Raw genomic sequence first — 16,402 nt, 5'->3', positions numbered from 1 at the left:
GATCTTGGTTCCTTTCGATATTTGCGCATATCGAATTGTAATTTCCTGAATTATGGCCCTTGATTGTAGGAAAAATCACTTTCGTTTAGCTTGTTTTCTATCCATCTCTTGAAAATGTGGGCGTATACTGCCTGGCAGCCGCTGGTTCAAAATCTGATATTACCAAAAGGATGCGCCATACAATGTGCACATAACAATGGACTCAGTTTTCTTAATTTCGATATAATTTTACGGTTATTTAAATCGGATAAAAGTTATGACCTCTAAAGGGTCCACAAGCTAAAAACGCGATTTTTCGTACAATCACAGGCCATAATTCAGGAAGTTACAGTCCGATATGCGCGAATATCGAAAGGAACCCAGATCTTTGGGTTATAAACTTACATTTCAAGTTTCAACAAAATCTGATAAAAATTGTGACCTCTATAGGGTCCACAACCTTGATATACCATATTTTTACGCTATTTGAGAACGAACGGCGGCCATTTTGTCTGTCAATTTTGGGCCGATTTTAAAGAAATTCGAACTCAGTCGTCCATATGGTGTAACGGTGATATAATTATACGTTTTTTTAAATCAGATAAAAATTATGACCTCTATAGGGTCCATAAGCTTAAAACGCGATTTTTCGTACAATCAGGGCCCATAATTCAGGAAGTTACTGTCCGATATGCGCGAATATCGAAAGGAACCGAGATCTTTGGGTTATAAGCTTACATTTCAAGTTTCAACAAAATCAGATAAAAATTGTGACCTCCATAGGGTCCACAACCTTGATATACCATATTTTTACGCCATTTGAGAACGAACGGCGGCCATTTTGTCTGTCAATTTTGGGCCGATTTTCACGAAATTCAAACTCAGTCGTCCTTAGGGTGTAACGGTGATATAATAATAGTTTTTTTTAAATCGGATAAAAATTTTGACCTCTATAGGGTCCACAAGCTAAAAACGCGATTTTTCGTACAATCAGGAGGCATAATTCAGGAAGTTACGGTCCGATATGCGCGAATATCGAAAGGAACCGAGATCTTTGGGTTATAAACTTACTTTTCAAGTTTCAACAAAATCGGATAAAAATTGTGACCTCTATAGGATCCACAACCTTGATATACCATATTTTACGCTATTTGAGAACGAACCGCGGCCATTTTGTCTGTCAATTTTAGGCCAATTTTCACGAAATTCGAACTCAGTCGTCCTTATGGTGTAACGGTGATATAATAATACGGTTTTTTAAATCGGACAAAAATGATGACCTCTATAGGGTCCACAAGCTAAAAACACGATTTTTCGTACAATCAGGGGCCATAATTCAGGAAGTTACGGTCCGATATGCGCGAATATCGAAAGGAACTGAGATCTTTGGGTTATAAACTTATATTTCAAGTTTCAACAAAATCGGATAAAAATTGTGACCTCTATTGGGTCCACAAGCTAAAAACGTGATTTTTCGTACAAACAGGGGCCATAATCCATGAAGTTTTGATCCGATACATGCCAATATCAAAAGCAGCCGAGATCTTTTGGAGATAAACCTATATTTCAAGTTTTGTCAATATCGGATAAGAATTGTGACCTGTAGAGGGTCCACAAACAATTGTGGATGGACAGACGGACGGCAGACGTCCGGACGAACAGGGGCGACCGCATAATACGTCCACATGAAAATGTGGGTGTATAAAAATTGTGACCGTTTTAGGGTCCACAACCTTGATATACCATATTTTTACGCTATTTGAGAACGAACGACGGCCATTATGTCTGTCAATTATGGACGGATGGACGTCCGGACTGACAGGGGCGACTACAATATATGTCCACATGAAAATGTGGGCGTATAAAAATGGAAGCAGGATCAACCAAATCCAGCAATATCAATTCTATTTATACATTTGTTACCATGTGTTACATGTGTCAAAAAGTGATCCTGAGAAATTGGTTATTTCTCGACAAGGGAAGATGCTAGAAGCAATTTTTGGACATCTATATGATCGTATTGATTCAATCTATATGTCCATTGGAGTCAAATATCATAATGTTAAACGAATAATAAATATAACTCACTTGTTTGTTTTGAAGGCTAAAAATACAATTTTTTGCCAAAATGACATTACTTCCGGGGATAATGAAAATGTTAAATTAGTTCTATGAAATCATAAATGGCATAAGGCATCACATGGTGAGGGTGGACATTTTATGAAATTCGGATAATAATTGACATATTTATGGACCAAAAACCATGAAAAGTGACTTGTAGAAAATCGTCTATTTCTCTGCAACCGTACAAGTTAGGAACTATTTTGTGGTATCTGTAGGATCATATGGGTTTATTCTATTTGTTGATTTGAATGAAATATCATAATTTTAAAATGATTACAAATAAGAATCATTTGAATAAAATATCTCTTTTAAAGGCTTAAAATACACTTTTTGCCCAAATGATGTCATTTCCGCTGACAATGAAAATGTTAAATTGGTTCGACCTAGTCAAAATTAGCATAAGGCATCAAATGGTAAAAAAAATGAAAATCGAATAATAATTGACTTCTTTAACAGGCAAAATAATGGGAAAAGTGACGCATGCAAAAATTGCCTATTTCTCGGCAACCGAGTTCATGAAAGTTACGAAGAAATATATTAAAATATGAAGACGCTGAATGGGTTGTAAATAGCTTAATTTTACACCAATTTTCACCATTTAATCGAAATAGCCCGAAAACTAAATCGAAATTAAGAAAACTGAGTCCGATGTTATGTGCACATTTGTATGGCGCATCCTTTTGGTAATATCAGATTTTGAACCAGCGGCTGCCAGGCAGTATACGCCCACATTTTCAAGAGATGGATAGAAAACAAGCTAAACAAAAGTGATTTTTCCTACAATCAAGGGCCATAATTCAGGAAATTACAATTCGATATGCGCAAATATCGAAAGAAACCAAGATCTTTGAGTTATAAACTTACATTTCAAGTTTCAACAAAATCGGATAAAAATTGTGACCTCTATAGGGTCCACAACCTTGATATACCATATTTTTACGCTATTTGAGAACAAGGGGCGGCCATTTTGTCTGTCAGTTTTGGGCCAATTTTCACCAAATTCGAACTCAGTCGTCCTTAGGGTGTAACGGTGATATAATAATACGTTTTTTTAAATCAGATAAAAATTATGACCTCTATAGGGTCCACAAGCTAAAAACGTGATTTTTCGTACAATCAGGGGCTATAATTCAGGAAGTTACGGTCCGATATGCGCAAATATCGAAAGGAACCAAGATCTTTGGGTTATAAACTTACATTTCAAGTTTCAACAAAATCAGATAACCAGCGGCTGCCAGGCAGGATAGGCCCACATTTTCGAGAGATGGATAGAAAACAAGCTAAAACAAAAGTGATTTTTCCTACAATCAAGGGCCATAATTCACCAAATTACAATTCAATATGCGCAAATATCGAAAGGAACCAAGATCTTTGAGTTATAAACTTACATTTCAAGTTTCAACAAAATCGGATAAAAATTAGGACCTCTATAGGGTCCACAACCTTGATATACCATATTTTTACGCAATTTGAGAACGAGGGGCGGCCATTTTGTCTGTCAGTTTTGGGCCGATTTTCACGAAATTTAAACTCAGTCTTCCTTAGGGTGTAATGGTGATATAATAATACGTTTTTTTAAATCGGATAAAAATTATGACCTCTATAGGGTCCACAAGCTAAAAACGCGATTTTTCGTACAATCAGGGGCCATAATTCAGTAAGTTACGGTCCGATATGCGCGAATATCGAAAGGAACAAAGATCTTTGGGTTATAAACTTACATTTCGAGTTTCAACAAAATCGGATAAAAATTGTAACCTCTGATATACCATATTTTTACGCTATTTGAGAACGAAGGGCGGCCATTTTATCTGTCAGTTTTTGGCCGATTTTCACGAAATTCGAACTCAGCCGTCCTTAGGGTGTAACGGTGATATATTAACACGTTTTTTTAAATCAGATAAAAATTATAACCTCTTTAGGGTCCACAAGCCAAAAAACGCGTTTTTGCGTATAATCAGGGGCCATAATTCATGAAGTTACGGTTCGATATGCGCGAATATCGATATAAATAAAGATCTTTGTGTTATAAACTTACATTTCAAGTTTCAACAAAATTGGATAACCAGCGGCTGCCAGGCAGAATACGCCCACATTTTTGAGAGATGGATAGAGAACAAGCTAAAAAGAAAGTGATTTTTCCTAAATCAGATAAAAATTATGACCTCTATAGGGTCCACAAGCCATAAAACGCGTTTTTACATACAATCAGGGGCCATAGTTCAGGAAGTTACGGTCCGATATGCGCGAATATCGAAAGGAACCAAGATCTTTGGGTTATAAACTTACATTTCAAGTTTCAACAAAATCGGATAAAAATTGTGACCTCTACAGTGTTCACAAGCCAAAAATGTGATTTTTCATACAATCAGGGGCCATAATCCATGAAGTTACGGTCCGATAGATGCCAATATCGAAAGGGACCGAGATCTTAGGGTGATAAACCTATATTTCAAGTTTCATTGAAATCGGATAAAAATTGTGACCTGTAGACTGTTCACAAACAATTGTGGACGGACAGGGGCGATGACAATATACGTCCACATGAAAATGTGGGCGTATAAAAAATAATATTTGCTTTCAAAAAGTGGTACCAAACTGTCAAAATTATAGTTTTTGTTAAAATTATGTCACTTCCGATGTTGACAGATAACTCTATCGTTAACAAAAAAATGGCATTTTGGAAAAAGGAGCATATGAACTTTGTTTTAAACAAATCGAACAATAAATAATGAATCTAGGACCGAAAAACTGAATTAGCCAATGGCAGCTCACGCAAATCACCGAGACAAAAATTGTTCAAATTTTTGCTTAAATCAGATGACCCTTTAGCCCTGGATAAAATACCATAAAGAAATATTCATAAATAAAATAAAAATTTGTAATAATTTAAATTTTCAAAATTTGGCGCCTAATATCTCCGAAGATTCATCGAAAATCAAAAATCTAAAGACCCCTAGCTTTGTGCCTTGTCTCTGGCTATGTCAAAATGTATCAAATGTTAAAACCCGGCAATTATTGTTAATATTATGGCAATTTTTAGAAAAAAAAACAACTTCGGTGATTTGGGACATTTCGCATTGTCGCAGAATGTTCGAAATAGATTTAATCTCTAAGTAGTTTCTGAGATATACTCAAGTGGAAAATAAAACGGCCAACGTGTTGGATGATTGTTTTTTTTGGTAAAAACAATCATCACTAGAACTGCGAAGCAGTAATAACGGGTTTCACCGGTGCCACGTTACCCTAAACATATGTCACTTCCGGTACCAATGAAACCATTAAACAGGTTTCCACATAAGCATTGCACACATCAAATAAAATGGACGCCAAATCCAAATCCAGCAATATCAATTCATTTTATACATTTGTTTACATGTAAGTGTACAGTACCTTCCGGTGATAATGAAAATGTTCAATTAGTTATACGAAATCAGAAATGGCATAAGGCATCACATGGTGAAAATTTTATGTAAATCAAATAATAATTGCCACTTTTATAGACCAAAAACCTTGAAAAGTGACTTGTAGAAAACCGTCTATTTCTCTGCAACCGTACGAGTTAGAAACCATTTTCTGGTATCTGTATGATCGTATGGGTTCAATCTATTTGCTGATTGGAATCAAATATCATAATTGTAAAAACATTACAAATCAGACTCATTTGAATAAAATATCTGTTTTGAAGGCTAAAAATACAGTTTTTGCCAAAATGACGTTACTTCCGGTGATAATGAAAATCTTAAATTACTAGATAATCCATCAGGTGTGGATGTCGCATTCTATGTTGTAGAACTGCATTTTAAAGCCACCCTGGAGGCACTCAAACTGGTCTATTGATATTATCATTGCAGTTCAGTGGCGCTGCCATCCACATCTAATGGATTGTTAATTTAACAATAATAACATATATAACTACTCTAATGTATGAATTTATATCATATGCTTTTAATAAACTTGTACATCTATAAAGCTTTCACTTTTATTGGAACACACTTCTTGGTGAACTTAGTGAAGATTACACAAGTTAACAAAAATTTACAAAAAAAAATGTCTCACCTAGATTCTTTACCCCCCCCACCCCCCATCAAAACTTCAAAAACACAACAAAACATTTAACACTAAACTGCCTTAGTTTTAACAAGATGCAACAATGGAATCACCAAAGCAATATTTCAAAGAGAAGTCTGTGTCTACCGCCACTGCATCCGCCATGATGGAAGTTGTAGGCAAGTTGAAATAAGTCGCGCTGTACCGGATATAATAGTAAATAAAATAAAAATTGTCCAGTCTGTTAAACTGTTATGAGAAGTCAGCTCTTGTCAGGACAAACAAGTCTATGTACACATGTAACCAAGTACAACGTGGCAGCGAAAGTTCGCGTGCTGACATATGGAGTAATGTAATAATGTTTTAAATTTATGACCGTGATTTGTTTTCAAATCTTTCTGTATACAAATTACGATATTTTATTTTTTTAAACCAATATTTATGCGTGTAAATTAAAAATCTGCGTATGTCACCTAAAATAGACAGGCATGTGTTCGATAGTGAAGAATGTACTGTGTGGATAGGTACGCGCGCGGAGCTGCCAAAATCAAAACACAACACAAACTACAGCGTAGAAAATCAACACAACCATCGATTTGACGACCCGAAACACAGAATTAATTTAACACGGCCTTAGACCAATAAGGATACTATTACAGTAATCCAATCTCGAAAACACTAATGATCGGACAAGTGTGTGACTGGCATCTTTTGTTAGCAGTTGTCTGATATTACTGATGAATTTTAGATGAAAGTAACAGATTTTGCACATATTGTTGACATGAGTTTTCATTGTTAGACTTGAGTCTAAAAAGACGCCATGATTTTTAACCCTATCTTGAGTTTTTATTTCAAAGTCAGCAATAATTAATGTTGATGAATCAAGTTTCTGTAGATTATGTCTTTTGCCCACGATCATTACTAGTCTGAGTCCATTTAGTCTAGAGATAACTAGGGCTTGTATAAGTGTTTGTGTTGCATCTATTGTTATAAACTTCCTAATTTTGGCAATGTTTCTGAAATGAATGTAGCCTAATTTACTAACATTATTAATCTGGGACTCCATATTCATGTTAGAATCAAAGATTACACCAATGTTTCGCGCTGCAGTAGAATTAGTGATGGATGACTCACCAATACGAATAGAAAGATCACCATCTAGCTTTGAGAGGTTGTCTTTTGAACCAATTACCAAGTACTCTGTTTTCTCATCATTAAGTTTAAGGAAATTCTGTTTTATATCATCTATACATTTTTCAATATTGAACTATGATAGTTTAAAACTGTTGGGATCTGATGGCTTGAATGAAATATACAGATGGGTGTCGTCACCGTATCAGTGAAATTCAAGTCCGAATTTGCGAACCAGAACACCAAGTGGGGATGTATACAGACTGAACAGTAAAGGCCCCAGTACCGACCCTTGCGGAACTCCAAATTGAAGCAATGATTCAGCAGAGGAGCTATTTCCAACCAGAACCCTTTGTGTTCTCTTGCTGATGAATGATTGGATGAGTTGCAGGGCATCATCTTTAATTCCAAAGTCTGTTTCAAGCTGGTCTAACAGAATATGGTGATCCACTGTGTCAAAGGCGGTCGATAGGTCTAACAGTATCAGAAGACACAGTTGTGATTATCCATAGATGTGTGAATGTCATTATGAACTCTTAGTAATGCAGTTTCAGTGATATGGTTCTAGTAAATCGTGATCCCTTATATGGGATGATATTTGTTTAGAAATAACATTTTCCAGGACTTTGGATACAAAACTTAAGTTTGACACGGGCCTATAATTTTTCTCAATTTCGGGGTCTAAGCTTTATGAAGATATACTTACATCAACAGGTGTAATGGCCTGACCACAAGCGGCACATTTCGGTGCATATACCCTGAAAACATTTTAATAAAACAATTGTTACAAATAATGGTTAAATGATTCCAAATAATAATGGTTAAATGATTTTGTAACAAGTCTGATTTTAAAAATTTAAGCCTAACATAATATTTCATAACTTGTATAGGCCAGCAGCTGCCAGGCAGCATACGACAACATTTTGCAAGAGATGGATAGAGAACAAGCTAAACAACTAGAGCGTCCACAAGATATTTCAAAGTGATCAAGGGCCATAACTCTAGCAATAATTATCACTGGGCTTTTTCGTCTTACAACCTTAAACAGCGTGTATAAATTTAAAGTCAATCGGATATTGACTCTAGCCTCTAGTGCATCCACAAAATTTTTCAAAGTAATCAAGGGCTATAACTCTGGTAGTAATTATCGGAAATCACTGGGCTTTTTCGTCTCACAACCTTAAACACTGTGTATAAAGTCAATCGGATATGAACTTTAGCCTCTAGAGCGTCCACAACATTTTTCAAAGTGATCAAGGGCCATAACTCTGACAGTAATTATTGGAAATCGTTGAAAATCAACAGGCTTCTTTGTCTCATGACCTTAAATACTGTATGAATCTAAGTCAATTGGATATTAACTTTACCATATAGAGCGTCCACTAGATGTTTCAAAGTTATTAAGGGCCATAAATCTGGCAGTAATTATCGGATATCATTGAAAATCAATAGGCTTCTTCGACTCATGACCTTAAACAATGTTTATAAATTTAAAGTCAACCAGATATTCACTTTAGCCTTTAGAGCATCCACAAAGATTTTTCAAAGAGATCAAGGGCCATAACTATGGCAGTAATAATCGGAAATCGTTGAAAATCACTAGGCTTCTTCGTCTCATGACCTTAAACACTGTTTATAAATTTAAAGTCAATTGGATATTAAATTTAGCCTCTACAGCTACCACACACAATTGTGGACGCCGGCCGGCCAAAAGGGAGCGAGATCTTTGCGTTATAAACTTACATTTCAAGTGTCAACAAAATCGGATAAAAATTGTGACCTCTATAGCGTCCACAAGCTAAAGATAGGTTGCCAGACAACTAAACATATGCCCACAGGAGCTAACTCGTCCGAGCAGTCGACAAGGGTTGTCACATATTTATTCTTTTGTAGGTAATTAGGGGAATTTAATAGACAATTTCATACAGATGACATTATAATTTTCGTTGTTTGAGGGTTCACAAGGTTATAAAACTAAAACAAGGAAGTAATCTACAGAAATCGTTCAAATTCGACAGGCTTTTTCGTTCTACTAATTCAAATAATGCATATAAATTTCATACAGATCGGATGATAACTTTTGTCGTTAAAACGTTCACAAAGTTCAACAAAGTAAATCAAGATGTAATTAACGGAAATTTGCTGAAACTCAATAGGCTTGTTCGTTTTACTAATTTAAATGATACATATAAATTTCATACAGATCGGATAATAACTTTTGTTGTTAGAGCATTTACAAGGTACAACAAAGTGAAACAAGGGCCATAACTCCAGAAGAAATTAACGGAAATTGCTGAAATTCAATAGGCTTCTTCATTTCACTAATTTAAATGATGCATATCAATTTCAAACAGATCGGATGATAACTGTTGTCATTAGAGTGTTCACAAGATTCAACCAAGTGAAACAAGGGCCATAACTCTAGATGTAATTAACGGAAATTGCTAATTTAAATAATGCATATAAATTTCATACAGATCAGTTGATAACTTTCGTCGTTAGAGCGTTCACAAGATTCAACAAAGTGAAACAAGAGCCATAACTCTAGATGTAATTAACAGAAATTGCTGAAATTCGATAGGCTTCTTTGTTTTACTAATTTAAATGATGCATATAAATTTCATACAGATCGGTTGATAACTTTTGTCATTAGAGCATTCACAAGATTCAACAAAGTGAAACAAGGGCCATAACTCTAGATGTAATTAACGGATATTGCTGAAATTCAATAGGCTTCTTTGTTTTACTAATTTAAATGATGCATATAAATTTCATAATTGACCTTTTTTAGTGTTCGACCATCTGTCCTTTCATTATTGTCGTTATATTCCATCAAACAAATTCCGACATCGGTGAAAGATAGGTTGGCAGGCAACGAAACATACGCCCACAGCGGCTAAATCGTCCGAGCGGTCGACAAGGGTTGTCGCATATTTATTCCTTTGTAGGTAATTGGGGGGCCTTTACAAAATAGTGCCATACAGATCAGATTATAATTTTTGCCATTTGAGGGTTAACAAGGAACTACAAATTGAAACAAGGGTCTCAATTCTGGAAGTAATCTACAGAAATTGTTGAAATTTGACAGGCTTTTTCGTTTCACAAATTTGAATGATGCATATAAATTTCATACATATCAGATGTAATAAACGGAAATTGCTGAAATTGAATAGGATTCTTCTCTTTACTAATTTAAATGATACAGATCGGCAGAAAACTTTTGGTGTTAGAGCATTCACAAAGTTCAATAAAGTGAAACAAGGGCCATAACTCTAGAAAAAATACACAGAAATTGCTGAAATTCAATAGGCTTCTTCGTTTCACTAATTTAAATAATGCATATAAATTTCAGAAAGATAGGATGATAACTTTTGGGGTTAGAGCGTTCACAAGGTTAAACAAAGTGAAACAAGGGCCATAACTCTAGAAGTAATAAACGGAAATTGCTGAAATTCAATTGGCTTCTTCGTTTCCCTAATTTAAATATTGCACATAAATTTCACAAAGATCGGATGTTAACTTTTGGCATTAGAGCGGTCACAAGGTTCAACAAAGTGAAACAAGGGCCATAACTCTAGACGTTATAAACGGAAATTATTGAAATCAAATAGGCTTTTTTGTTTCACTAATTTAAATAATGCATATAAATTTCACAAAGATCGGATGTTAACTTTTGGCATTTGAGAGTTCACAAGGTTCAACAAAGTGAAACAAGGGCCATAACTCTAGACGTTATAAACGGAAATTATTGAAATTAAATAAGCTTCTTCATTTCCCTAATTCAAATATTGCATATAAATTTCACAAAGATTGGATGATAACTTTTGGCATTAGACCATTCACAAGGTTCAACAAAGTGAAACAGGGGCCATAACTCTAGACGTTATAAATGGGAATTATTGAAATTAAATAGGCTTCTTCATCTTACTAATGTAAACGACATAAATATCAATTTTAAACCAAATGGATAACTTTTGGCGTAAGAGCGTTCACAAGAAATTGTTGACGATGGACGGACGGGGGCGACGGCAATATACATCCACACTTCTATGTGGGCGTATAAAAAAGTACGTTATTGGCGAATGGCTTTCACACGACACAGTTTTAATAGTAAAAAAACATGTACCATTTTGATTTTTCTGGTTGACATTTAACATAAATATTGAAAAAATTGTTTCCTTTTGATGTTAATTACGATATTTTATTGCTTAAACATACATTATGCAAGAGCTAAATCTGATTATTGCAAGTCTTTATTTAGGCTTCAGATGTCATAGAAATTATAAATTAGATCTTTATTTACACAACAAGCACAAAATCCCATCAGCAGACCCACGGATGGCTTGGAATCAGCTTGGATTTAAACGCGATTTCGTTGACTAATTTAATTTTAAATGGAGTCGTGAGCGGAATTAACAGTTACGTTGACGTCATACTCCCGGATCAAGGCTAAATTTAAAATGATAGAGTGTCCGAAGCGAGGCCGCTGTTGAGCGATGCCTTAACAAATGACATCTAAACTATTTAAAGTGCAATAAACTAAACACAGATAATGACAAATTATACAATTCCTGGAGACCGTGTGATGACTAATTAACAGACGGACAGGTCTTCTGTCTTAATAATATCAATAAAAATATTTTTATTTCCCCAATAGGCACAACGCCACTGGTGTATACTTATAGATTTATTATAATTGTATTATAATATTATGCCCTATATTCAATGGATTTAATGCATGCCCAAAATACAAGTAAGAATAAAAATTTACCCTCTCACTCATTTTGTCCAATTGTTATAAAAATCCAAAAAGGTAAAACACAAATTCGGATATGATGACAGCAGACAAAAGACAGCAGAGATTATGTAGGTGGAGTTAACGCCTGTCAATCAAACGATCGGCCATACTAAGAATTGGTGAAGATGGAATTCAATCCCATTTCTAGTCAAAAATTACACTGGTGATAACTATGTTCAGAATAAAGTAATTTGACTGAAATTTTCAATATATTCTTCTTTCATCATCTATTTTTGAACTGTTTTAGCAAGAATGGCTAACTCCTTATAAAAATCTCCCATAATGTATCTTTAATGATGAATAAATATTGTTATAAACTCCCGAGTATTCATTCCACAAAGTTTGCAAATGTCGATAAGGAGCTTTGTTTACGTCACATGACTTCTCGCTCGCTTTTCCACCTGTTAGCATTATCCCTATTTCTGTTCAATTTCTATACATCTTGTCAAATTGTTTATACCGATACTAAGCTAGATTAGCTCATTTACTAACCACATGAAACTTATTGCAGAATGTTCAGCATATCCACATTTATCGAGAATCACCAATGCCAGACATTTTCAGTGGTGGGGTACCCCCGCCAGACGTCCCTAATTGACCGACACCAAAAGTTAAGCTAGACTAGCTTGTTTACTAACCGCATAAAACGTTTTGCAAAATGTTCAGCATATCCACATGTATCACAAATCACCGATGCCAGACATTTTCAGTGGTGGGGTACCCCCGCCAGACGCCCCTAATTGCCCCACCCCTAAAGCTAAGCTAGACTAGCTTATTTACTAACTGCATGTAATTTGTTGCAAAATGCTCAGCATATCCACATGTATCGCGAATCACCGATGCCAAACATTTTCAGTGGTAGGGTACCCCGCCAGACGCCCCTAATTGCCCCACCCCCAAAGCTAAGCTAGACTAGCTCATTTACCAACTGCATGTAATTTGTTGCAAAATGCTCAGCATATCCACATGTATCAAGAATCACCGATGCCAGGCATTTTCAGTTGTGGGGTACCCCCGCCAGACGTCCCCAATTGACCCACCCCAAAAACCTAAGCTAGACTAATCCATTAACTAACCGCATGAAACTTGTTGCAAACTGTTCAGCATATCCACATGTATCGCGAATCACCGATGCCAGACATTTTCAGTGGTGGGGTACCCCCACCAGACGCCACTAATTGCCCCACCCCAAAAGCTAAGCTAAACTAGCTCATCTACTAACCGCATGAAACTTGTTGCAAACTGTTCAGCATACTCACATGTATTAAGAATGACCACTGTCAGACATTTTCCGTTAAGGGATACACACGCCAGACATCCCTAATTGCCCCCCCCCCCCCAATATCTAAGCTAGACTAGCTCATTGACTAAGTGCATAAAATTTGTTGCATAATGTTCAGCATATTCACATGTATTATGAACAGTGGCGGCGCTAGCCGTCGTTGGTTGGAGGGGCAAAGCTGGGGCAAAGTCCAAGGTTAAGGGGGCAAAGGGACGAGTTTCAACTAGGGGTAAGTGGGGCTCCCCCAGAAAATTTTGAAAAACAAGTTGCCGGAAATGCAGCTTGGCAATATTTCAGGCACTGATCGTTGAGGTAAAGTGTGAAACGAAGGGACTTGCGAACCTCGACAAAGCCCACTCACGAGCGTCAAAGTAGGGATTCATTACGGAGGGTATCCGACCAGAGAACAAAATGTCAAATGAACGGACTTCCGAACCTCAACGAATTTTCCTTGTGAGTGCCAAAGTAGCAAGTCTTTGTGGGGGGTATTGGGGACCTCCCCAAGAAAATTTAGAAAAATAGACTGTCGGAAATGCTCTACAAGATGCAAGTCTATGACTGAGTGGGGATGTGGGATTTATTCACCGTACAAGGAATTGATTACCGAAACGTATCACAAATACTTTTTTTATTTTCTAAAATTATTGGGGGGGCAAACAGAGGGCAGACCAGATTTATGGTGGGGCCGCCACTGATTATGAATGACCACCGCCATCTTCTTGATGGAGATCGCCAACCATCTTCCATCCACAATCGGTAGGTGCCAAGCCATAACCAGGTCAAGACGCTAAAGCATGGTACGTAGTGGACTCTTTGGAGTTTCATTTCAAGACATCTTCTTGATGGAGAAGCAAGGCACAGTCAATCTTTTTGACATTTTCAAGTGGGTTCTCCTGAAATAAAACTTTGGATAAATCACTTGGTGAATCATCCATTCACACTACAACCTATTTAAGAAAGTTTTTTTTTTGTGTTATTTTGAAAATACAGATGGCCATGGAAGAATCTATATTACCTCATTTATTTTGCACGAGTTTTTAGTATCGTGCTTATTCGACATTTGACACTTGCTCTGTGCCATGAATGTCTCTCAGGCTGATAAAGAGGTTGACATAACGTCCAGTTTGGCACCTACCGATTGTGGATGGAAGATGGTTGGCGATCTCCATCAAGAAGATGTTTTGAAATGAAGCTCCAAAGACTCAACAACGTGACCATGTTATGGCAATGGGCTTCAACGTCTTGCCCTGGTTATGGTTTGACACCTACCGTTTGTGGATGGAAGGTGGTTGATGATCTCCTCCAGCCCATTTGGTTTAGCGGAGCTGCAATACCAGGCAGTTTGTTCAAAAAGACAGATGCAGCGATGAGACAATCGTTGTTGGGAACGAATGTGACACTGCATCTCTGATGATTCTGATGATGAACCCTGGACAGAAGACTCTCGATTCTGATCCAGAAGATATAAACTAGGCATTCACTGATACTAAAGGCGTCTGACGAGGATACCCCACCACTGAAAATGTCTGGGTCAATTCTAAATAAAAGTGTCAAAACATGAACCATAAGAGTTTTGATAAGAAAGAAACTTACCCTGTGTCCTATATGTTCTCAGTTGTCATTGTACTTTCGGGGAGGGGGGTACGGGAAATTAGAAACATCTTGCGGATGTACACAACCACTGAATATGTCTGGTAATGTTCGATTCATGATACATGAGCATGTGCTGAGCATTTTGCAACAAGTTCCGTGCGGTCAGTAAATGGACGAATTTAGCTTAAATTTTTTTTTTTTTTTTTTTTTCCGGGGGGGGGGGGGGGGGGGACGTCAGGTGGGGTTACCCCACCACTGAAATAGTGAGGCGGTTGTCATTCATAATACATATGAATATGTTGAACATTATGCAAGAAATTTTATGCAGTTAGTAAATAGTTAGTGTTAGTTGTATTTTACGTCCGCTTCCACCGAGGTGATATCGCAGACAAAGTTAGTAAATGAACTAGTCTAGCTTAAATATTGGATGGGGCAATTAGGGACGTCTGACAGGGGTACCCCACCACTGAAAATGTCTGACAGTGGTCATTCTTGATACATGTGAATGCGCTGAACATTTTGCAACAAATTTCATGCGGTTAGTAAATGAGCTAATCTAACTTAGCATTTGGGGTGGGGCAATTAGGGGCATCTGGCGGGGGTACCCCACCACTGAAAATGTCTGGCATCGGTGATTCACGATACATGTGGATATGCTGAGCATTTTGCAACAAATTACATGCAGTTAGTAAATGAGCTAGTCTAGCTTAGCTTTGGGGGTGGGGCAATTAGGGGTGTCTGGCGGGGGTACCCCACAACTGAAAATGTCTGGCATTGGTGATTCGCGATACATGTGGATATGCTGAGCATTTTGCAACAAATTACATGCAGTTAGTAAATGAGCTAGTCTAACTTAGCTTTGGGGGTGGGGCAATTAGGGGCGTCTGGCGGGGGTACCCCACCACTGAAAATGTCTGGTATCGGTGATTCTTGATACATGTGGATATGCTGAGCATTTTGCAACAAATTTCATGCAGTTAGTAAATGAGCTAGTCTAGCTTAGCTTTGGGGGTGGGGCAATTAGGGGCGTCTGGCGGGAGTACACCACTACTGAAAATGTCTGGCATCGGTGATTCATGATACATGTGGATATGCTGAACATTTTGCAAAACGTTTTATGCGGTTAGTAAACAAACTAGTCTAACTTAGCTTTTGGTGTCGGTCAATTAGGAAAGTCTGGCGGGGGTACCCCACCGCTGAAAATGTCTGGCATCGGTGATTCTAGATAAATGTGGATATGCTGAACATTTAGCAACAAGTTTCAAGTGGTTAGTAAATGAGCTAGTCGAGCTTAGTTTTTGGCTACCTGTTTTTTTTAGTCTGGCAGACACGCCCCACCACCTAAAATGTCTGGCAGTGGGCATTCTCAATACATTTTGATATGCTTAACATTTTGCAACAAGTTTTAGGTGGTTTATAAACGAGCTAGTCTAGCTTAGTTTTTG

The 16,402-nt window shown here is 37.0% G+C and overlaps 1 protein-coding gene across 1 annotated transcript in view; it reads right to left on the bottom strand.

Annotated features, from left to right (window-relative positions):
* Positions 1 to 16,402, bottom strand: part of LOC126814504 (Wilms tumor protein 1-interacting protein homolog) — a 132,587-nt gene that overhangs the window by 10,310 nt on the left and 105,875 nt on the right. Inside the window, exon 6 of the mRNA XM_050539682.2 lies at positions 7,991 to 8,042. Within this exon, the coding sequence (XP_050395639.1) occupies positions 7,991 to 8,042 (52 nt within the window). The remainder of the gene's footprint in view (positions 1 to 7,990; positions 8,043 to 16,402) is intronic.

This window comes from Patella vulgata, chromosome 3, assembly GCF_932274485.2.
Source record: "Patella vulgata chromosome 3, xgPatVulg1.2, whole genome shotgun sequence".
NCBI classification, from domain to species: domain Eukaryota; kingdom Metazoa; phylum Mollusca; class Gastropoda; family Patellidae; genus Patella; species Patella vulgata.
Note: the sequence above shows the minus strand (reverse complement) of the source record. Positions and strands in the feature narration are given on the sequence as shown.